We start from the raw sequence: 9,113 nt of genomic DNA, 5'->3' as shown, positions 1-9,113 counted from the left end.
GAGGCAAAGCTTCGTCATAGTGATTATATCATTCCTGTTGCAGCACCACCTCAACACGGTAATCGCAGATTAGTATCGTCTTTCTAGCTCTTATTTGTCTTGTAAATGTCAGGATGTAATTTTCGAGGCAGTAAACACACAAAGTGATATATCGCTGTATGTACAGTGTATATGTGGTTTGGTTATCTGGTGTCATTCACAAAAACTGTCCGGTTTATGTGATGCAAGGTTTTCATGCTTGTGTCCGAAAAATTAAAGACATCACTTTGTGGTTTGTTAGTCAAGTCTTTTATTTCTGATGTTCAAAGCTTATTTCAATTGTAGATGTTGCATTTGTAGATGATGCGTCTTCAATTGTAGTGGCTACTCAGGTAATGAGCGTAAAAAAGTTAACGCCCACCGTGGGGCTCGAACCCACGACCACAAGGTTAAGAGCCTTGCGCTCTACCAACTGAGCTAGACGAGCTTGTTTAATAGTTTCGGCATGGTAACATTCCATTCAGTAAAAGAGCGGTTTACAATGTATCACGATTAATTTAGCAAAGAAACCTCTCAAGCGGGTGTAGATTATTTATATGTTTAAAATTACATAAATTAATCCAAATGCAATAAACCTATCAAGAGGGTGCAGATTATTTATTTGTTTAAAATTACATAAATTAATTTGTATCGGATTTTGAAGAGTATGTAGTTTGAGACGAGTTATAGACAAGTTCTGTTATAGAGTTTTTCTAAAAGCCATAAGGTCTTTTTTCTTCTCGTGCAAAATGAAACACGGCGAAACAATTCTAATGTAATGGGTTTCATACCCAAGTTAGAAATATAATCAATCACCCAAAGATTTTACTAGTTTAACTAAGAGTTTTGTCAAACATAATCTTTAATTTTTTTTTTCCAATCACCACCTTTAAAAAAAAAGTCTGTCAAACACAATCTTTAATAATTTTTTTTTTGTCAAACACGACTTTTTGGCCGGATTCTAATCTTCCTGACCGCTTGCAATAGGATGACTTTCAGTCTATATTTAAAATATCAAACGAGATTGGTTTGAGGTGTTCTTGGACTCGTTGGATAGGTGGAGTACAAGCTTTCCAGGAGTTGTCAACACGGTGGCCAAAGGTGGCTTTATGTGGGGTCGATTGGTGCGTAAAGGCTGGTAAGAGAGGGTTAGAAGTTTGGGATTAAAACGGGTTGTTAGAGTGGTCTTCGAGGGTCTTTTAATGGGGTTATGATGTTTTTTTTGTCTGAAATTTAGTATGTAGGTTGAGGGGAGTGCAGGATATGTCGTAGTTGTGTTGTTTGTGGTGGTCGTTGGTTGCAAGGGTGGTTCAAGAGGAGTGAATTGACCCACGAAAAAAATCCTACTTTGATATACATCAACCTCATGTGACCAGCTTTACTTTAGACACAAATCTACCCCACATGAAGCTACTTTTGACCACCGTATTGACAACCGCTGGAAAGCATGTACTCCCACCTTTCCAACGAGTTTAAGAACACCTCAAAATGACCTCGTTTGCTATCTCAAACATCGACTGAAAGTCACCCCATTACAAGTGCTCAAACTTTGGCCAAAATGTCGTGTTTGACAAAAAAAATTTATTAAAGGTTGTGTTTGATAAACTTTTTTTTAAAGGTAATGTTTGGAAAAAAAAAGTTCTTTAAACGTTGTATTTGACAAAAAAAACCTTTTAACTAACCAACATTCGAAAAGTTCTGTTGTCCTTAACATGTCAATTAAAGCTTCAGCAAGTCTCCCTTGTGGCGGATATATCTGTCACAAATTTACGACAAGTCAAATACTAACCACATAGGTAAATAAGACAAAAGAGAACTTTTATTCTCTTAGTAATAGCGGATCTTTGATCACTTTCAAAGTTTCATACGTCACAACCTTAAAATATTACTTTAGCTCTAGTACAGTACATCATGCATCCCTGGCCCTAGTTCGCGTGCAATTGATGCAAATCGTAAGGTTTTAGGGTCGGCCGAGGGTAGGACCCTTCCCAATTTACTTGCTCCAACCTCGACGACAATTTTGGAGAAAATTTGGGTTAAGAATAATAACAAGTGCTCTTAGGTGAACGAATAACCAAGTGTCGACGACCCGATAATGGGACACGTTCAACCCTTAGGAATAAGCACATAGCAAGCGTTACATAAGATATCTTACGAAACTTGGTGATGATACTCTTAAGTTGTAAAGCCATTTTACGTGGACACAACGACCCGGTTAACGTAATTGATTTCACGGTGGTGAACGTACGAGCAAACATCCTATTGTGGGCAACAACCTTACCAAAATTGTTTCGTTTATATATATATATATATATATATAACAAACAAGTTAATGTCGAGAGTAAAAGATTATTTAATTAACTACGTTGATCGAAAATAAGGAAAATTTTAATAGATGTAAGGGGGTGTTTGGTTCAAATAAAAAAGGTACTCCCTCCGTCCCGGTCAATTGTTGTCCTTTGGTTTTGGCACAAAGAACAAGGAAAGAGGAGAGGACCAATAACTTAATGACAAGTGGAACAAATTGAATGAGAATGATCAAATTACTCATCAAGTTCATTCTTAAAATAGAAAGGACAACAAATGACTGAGACACCCAAAAATGGAAAAGGACAACAAATGACCGGGACGGAGGGAGTATGAGGTATGAATTTGAAATGAGTCAAACCCGTACAAAATGTTTGTTTGAAATTTATAGGGTATTTTACTCATACCTCAAACCCATGAGTTATGGGTTTCTCATACCCAAAGAGTGGGGTGGGTATAAGGTTGATACTCATGGGTTTCAAACTAAAATGAGTAAAACATGTAAAAAAAAATTATGGCATATTCTAATCGATTTTTTATATACTTATTTAAGCAAAAAAAAAATTTTATGATTTTATAATATCAAAAATTATTATTTAGAATATTTTATTTTATATATTTTTACTTCAACCAGATTTCAAACCCATATCACTTAGAATTGAAACAAACAAATGGAGTTCCAACCCCATACCACCCAGCTATGATTCCTGATTCCAAACTCATACCCATGTGCAAAACAAACGCCCCCTATTATAACTATAACAACTGAGAGCGGCTTTTTATCGCCGGATGTTTACTAAGAATTGCCAAAATTATGTCGCTATTTTCCCAATTATAGCCTTCCTTGTCTCTAATGTTCTCTTATTTTTATGGGAGTATGAAACAACTCACAAGCTTCAGCCACTTTATTAAATAATAAAGCACTTAATTAACCTTCTTTCTCTTTGCTGGAGATTTGAGTCGGAAATTCAATAAAATTCATCATTTTATTTAGCTTGATGTTACCTCTTTATACAATTTCATGGCTTTATTCATCCTTTTTGGGCTCTTTAGATAAGTAATTCTCTCGCGGCCAGTTGGGTGCGTGTAAGGTGATGGTGAATCGTCGTGGGAGCTTGCGTATTTGGACATAAACATTAGTGCCGCTTGAGGGTCGTATCCAGCTGAAGCCATTAACATCATTCCTATATGATCCGCCTCGTACTCTAGCCTATAATTATTAACATAATAACTATATTCAGTAAAATGACACATATATATACATACACAAATTCTTTTAAGTATAAGATTCGGATCAGTATTCCGGGCCTCATTTGTATAGTTTAAGATTTGACGACACCAAAAAATATACTCCATCTATCCGAGTGAATAGTTTACATTTTCTTGATTTTGTATGGGGAAAAATAAAGCACATGTAAACTTAATTCAAAAGTTGTGCATAAAAATGAAATTATCCGTGCAAATGGCATTAATTAAGGGACATAGCTGTTTGGTTCACTATGGGAAGATAAAGTTCCTAGGAAGTTAAGTTCATGTGAATTTGTAATTCATGTGAATTGTAAAAATGTTGTTTGGTTGTCATGTGGGAAATGAATTCATGTGGGAAGTTGCACTTACCAAGGGGGGCTAAGTAAGCAACTTCCTACATTATGGAGGAATTGAAGTTCCTTGGAAAGTTCTAATTCCCATGAAATGGGCAACCAAACAACCCCTTATATATAGTTGTGTGACGCAAAAATGCTTAAATATATACGAGTAGATGTAATTGCTAGTAGAGTAGTCGGATTAGATACACATACCTTCGGAGACGGCCGTTCTTAACAAACTCACGAATTTCATCATTTCTTTGATAATTAAAGCCGTGTGGACTCAAACTCGTCGAGATAATTATAGCCATGGCGATAATAATTGTTTCTGGAAGATACCACATTAATTTCTCCATGGTGTGTTCGCCTACACCGTGTCCCATCTGAAAAATAAAAGGTAGGTACAATATACACATTAGAGTTTAGCTTATATAGGCCAATCATTATAGTCGTCCCCTGGTTTGTATATTGCATGTGAGATGGTGATATCTAGATTGCGTACAACTTGGTGACACCAACTTATTTTCAATACTGTTATTCTAGTTCAAGCAAATGTATAAAATTAGTTTAAACGGAAGCGTAACTGATTCATGAATATAAAGTTTTTTTTTTTTTTTTTTTTTTGATGACGAGGGGTTGAATCCCCCGGACTCGTGCATTTCCGAAACCATCACATAGACCATTTAAGTCACCCCTTTGGGGGCTGCAGTGGCCAAGTGATCAGCGCCCCAGCTGGGAGTCGAACCCGGGACCTCTCAACTCCTGCATTTCTGCAAGTTTCAAGGTTTAACCGGCTACCACTGTTAACATCACTTAATTCATCATGAATATAAAGTTAGGAATTACTCAGTACCTCATGTCCAATAACGAAAGCCACTTCCTCATCTGAAGCATTATCAAGCAACCCAGTGCAAATATGAATATTGCCAAAACCAGGGTAACTAGCAAAGATCTCGGGAGAGTCAATGACGTTGACTTTCCATTCACGACCTTCCAAATTCCTCGTACTATATCCTCTTATAAAACCCTTATTACTTGACCACCACCTTTTCGGAGTATTATAACTCGTTTGTCGGCCCGCCGTAAAACCCGGGTTCGATTCACTGTCGACCCCGGTTTCATATGCCACTACCTTAAAATCTTGCTTTACCCCTAATACGTCATGCATCCCTTGCCCTACTTTGCGTGCAATTGATTCAAAACGCAATGTTTTTACATGTGTCGATGGTAGAACCGTTGCATTTTCTTCAAATAGTAAACACTTTAACATAAAATCGGTGAACATTCGAGTTCTAAATATTGATATGTGCTTTGGTGAACGGATAACCAAGTGTCGACGACCCGAGAATGGGACACGTTCTACCCTTAAGAATAAGCACATAGCGAGAGCTACACAAGATGTCTTAGGGAACTTGGTCATGATACTCTTAAGTTGTAAAGCGATTTTACGTGGACACCAAGACTCGTTTAACGTAACTGATTTTACGGTGGTGAACGTACGAGCAAAGATTCTATTGGGGGTAACAACCCTACAAAAGTTTTGATTAACAAAAGACGATGACGTGGTTATTTTTCGGATTATCGGGTTCTTATTAGGGTTAACATGGGAATTAACAAAATTTGACGGGGGAGTTCTTATGAGATTTGGGTAGAGTTGAAGGAGCTTTGATTTAACGGAGGAGAAAAACATTGTGAATCTCTAGTTTTTTATTTTATTTATTTGATCGTTTAAATTGTAATTAAGTGTTTATATATATACGGAATACAACAAACAAGTTAACTTGAAAAGTTTAAGGGAATTGGAATTAGGAAATCGTAAACTTGGTAAGTGATGGATTAATTATCCAAATAGAAGTAGTACTATGGATTTATTTACCCATCTTTCTTTAATTAATACTTTGATAAAATTAAGGAAATTTATTTTCAATAAATTAGTACTCCATCAATAACAAAACAACTATAGTTAAATCTTCCAAACAGATCGGATCGTGTCGGGTTCGTGTCTGTGCCACATCTAAACGAGTCACAAACCCTCCAACCCAAACTGACCCAATTAAATATAGGGCCGTGTTCGTGTCAGCCCACGTACATAAATGTGTCATTAAGTCTCAACCCAAACCCATTAATTTCGTATCGGGTTCAAATCATGTTTTCGTGTCGTGTCATTATTTGCTCGCTCATAGTACGCGTTATTTTCGGCTTTTGGCAAAATCGACACATAGTAAAAGGGACAAGGGGTATAATAATCCGTATATATACTACGAGTATATATGAGTCCCCTTTTATTGTATATCGGCCTTTTTATTTGACTTTTTATAGTAACCACCTAAATATTTAGGTGAAACTCGGGTAAATTATTAAAGGAACTTAAGTTTCCTGAAAAGCAATTTTGTAGATGTTTTGGCCTGAGGCTATATCTTCTATATTTCGAACATGTCACTCTCAAATAACTTTCTTAATATAGGTGGTTTGTGTATCCTAATTATCAAAAATATATTTGAAATTATAACAAAATTATAAAATTCACGATAAACTAACTCACAAACTTTAACCATTTCATTGGAGAATTCATCATTTATATATTTACCTTGATGTTACATCTTTGTACAAATTCATGGCTTTATTCATCCTTTTTGGGCTCTTTAAATAAGTAATTCTATCGTAGCCATTTGGATGCGTACCATAAGGTGATGGTAAATCGTGAGAGCTTAAGTATTTGGATATACACATTAGTGCTGCTTGAGGGTCGTAACCAGCTGAAGCCATCAACATCATTCCTATGTGATCCGCCTCATGCTCATTCCTAGAATTATTGACATAATAACCATATTTAGTCAAATGACATACATATACAAATTCTTATATAAGACTCGGAGCAGTATTCCCTCATTCGAGTTGTTAGAGGATATTAAATGTATATTACAATATACCGATATCATAAATCATAATAGTATATTCAGTATGTTACAGATATTAGAAGATACTAGAGTTTAGGTTAAGATTGAATAAGCACTATTTATATGTTGTTAATCGTCATAAATACAAGGAACGAATCAATAATACAATTACCTTTATGCAAAAATAGATATTTGGAAGGAGTGTAGTAGTTACTAAGATTTTTGTTATCACAATGACATCAAAAAGTAATATATGTTCTCTTAATGTAAAGGTGTGCATAAAAATGAAATTATCCGGAGTATCTAGTTATGTACTCCCTCCTATTCACTAACATCTTTCACATTTCCTAAATCGGAAAATTCACAAAGATCTTCCACTTTCCTTATTTGTCTATTATTTGTGGTTAATATAACATGTAACCCCATATACTCTCTCTCACTCCCATTTTCCTCCACATATTACCACTATACTAAATACTGGTCCCAAATCAATGTGGAAGATCATATAGAATAGAAGGGAGTAGCAGTTATGTGTCGTACAACTGTTTTATACGGAGTATATAGTTATGTGACATAGATTATCGTATACCTTACGCTTAAATAAATATATTTATAGTAGGATTAGATACACATACCTTCGGAGAGGGACGTACTTAATAAACTCACGAATTTTGTCATTTCTTTGATAATAATCATTTTTTGGATCAACTCTTTGATTATAAGTATTATTGGGCATATCATGTTGATTAAAAAACGCCGAGATAACTATAGCCAATGCGATAATAATTGCTTTTGGAAGATACAACATGAACTTCTTCATGGTGTGTTCGCCTATACCATGTCCCATCTGAAAAATAAAAAGTAGGTACAATATACACATTAGAGCTTATATATTCATGGTATGACTAGCCAACCTCCTCTAACAATCTCGGTATTACTTTCTCACATACCCTTATATAGGCCAATCATTATAATCGTCCCTGGCCTATACATTGTATGTGAGATGGTGATATCTAAGAAGTTTTTGCTTAATTGGGGTTCAAACCCAAACTATTTAACAAAATAGGGCGGGTTTCAAACTATTTACCAAAAATGGGTCCACGTCACTATTTTCGTGTTTTCCTTTTTTTTTTTGGAAATTCTACATATCTCGCTGTCTGGGATAGCGAGATACTACCGATGCCAAAAACAAAAATAAGCAGTATGCTTAGGGGTGCTAACGAGCCGAGCCGAGCCCGAGCTTGGCCTTGCTCGGCTTGTGCTCAAGAACCAAAACTCGAGCTCGAGCCGATCTCGAGCTTACCCGAGCTTGAAAAAAATGTGCTCGTTATAAAGCTTGCGAGCTTTAACGCGAGCTCGAGCCAAACTCGAGCCCAAATCGAACCTATATAAAACTGTTTATTTTTTTATTTTTTTCTTTCGATATTTTCAATAACAAGGCTCAAGGGTTATATGTAAAAATATTTGGTAAATCAGCGTGACATTTGATATGTGTGATACAAAAAATATAATTATGATAAAATATTTTTATAAAATATCAGTAATATCTTATCTAATCAAACAAATTCGAGTGCGCCGCGAGCTTTTCGAGTCGAGCCAGCCTTTGCTCGGCTTGACTCGTTAAGCTCTCGAGCCGAGTTCGAGCCCGAGCCGAGCTCGCACGAGCCGAACTTTGACCGAGCTTTGACCGAGCCGATCTCGAGTAGCTCGCGAGCTGTCTCGTCTCATTAACACCCCTAAGTATGCTACTTATTTTGGACTTGTTAAGGCTCGTTGTATGCGAGAGCGAGAAATGGCATTTAATTGATTCTCGCTATGTGGGACGGCGAGAATATACGGGTCTAGTGATAAAATGAAGCACTCCCCCCCATTACCCATTCATTAAACGTTAAAAAACAAAAAAAATCCCCAAATCACTCCAAACCCTAAATAGTCGAAAATCCCTGCAAATCATTATAATTAATCCATCATTCATCTCTTGAATCACAGTATAAGAGGTAAACAAGTTTCATTCTTGTTATTAAAATCCTACTCATTGCAATTAGATTATATGTATTTTCTCCCTTTTGCATATTAGAGTCAATTTTCGGTCTATACATTAGATTTGTTAGCTGTTTTTAGTTTTAAAATTTGGGTGGGATCAAAGCATTCCCGAATTATGTAATACTTCTGTGGATTTGCATAATGTTAGCAGACAAGGGAATTGTACAACGGATTTTGCCCACCTACATAGGATGCACATAAGGCAATGGGACAACCGTATGCAAAAAACGGTTCAAGGGGGAGCCCAATACTCCGGGTTAAT

General features: G+C 36.1%; 1 protein-coding gene and 1 non-coding gene across 2 annotated transcripts; both read right to left on the bottom strand.

Moving 5' to 3' along the window:
• Window positions 1-393: 393 nt before the first annotated feature.
• Window positions 394-466, bottom strand: TRNAK-CUU (transfer RNA lysine (anticodon CUU)). The gene has a single exon. It is a non-coding gene; the product is annotated as a tRNA-Lys (tRNA).
• Window positions 467-3,315: 2,849 nt separating this feature from the next.
• On the bottom strand, window positions 3,316-5,331 carry LOC141586977 (mitochondrial metalloendopeptidase OMA1-like). The gene is made up of 3 exons (XM_074408386.1): window positions 4,765-5,331; window positions 4,125-4,294; window positions 3,316-3,535 (listed from the first exon to the last, which is right to left on the bottom strand). Exons 1-3 carry the CDS (start codon window positions 5,329-5,331, stop codon window positions 3,316-3,318), a joined length of 957 nt encoding a protein of 318 aa, XP_074264487.1.
• Window positions 5,332-9,113: the final 3,782 nt, after the last annotated feature.

This window comes from Silene latifolia, chromosome 6 (genome assembly GCF_048544455.1).
Source record: "Silene latifolia isolate original U9 population chromosome 6, ASM4854445v1, whole genome shotgun sequence".
In the NCBI taxonomy this organism is placed as follows: domain Eukaryota; kingdom Viridiplantae; phylum Streptophyta; class Magnoliopsida; order Caryophyllales; family Caryophyllaceae; genus Silene; species Silene latifolia.
This window is presented reverse-complemented; position numbering and strand designations above follow the sequence as displayed.

Bases quoted from the DNA above. Each gene is read 5' to 3' on its own strand.
- LOC141586977 (XM_074408386.1), bottom strand. From the start codon at position 5,331: ATGACCAAGTTCCCTAAGACATCTTGTGTAGCTCTCGCTATGTGCTTA. The intron at 4,295-4,764 runs GTACTGAGTAAT...TTTATTTTTCAG, and splicing joins CTTTCGTTATTGGACATGAG to ATGGGACACGGTGTAGGCGA. The intron at 3,536-4,124 runs GTATGTGTATCT...TAATAATTATAG, and splicing joins AAGAACGGCCGTCTCCGAAG to GCTAGAGTACGAGGCGGATC.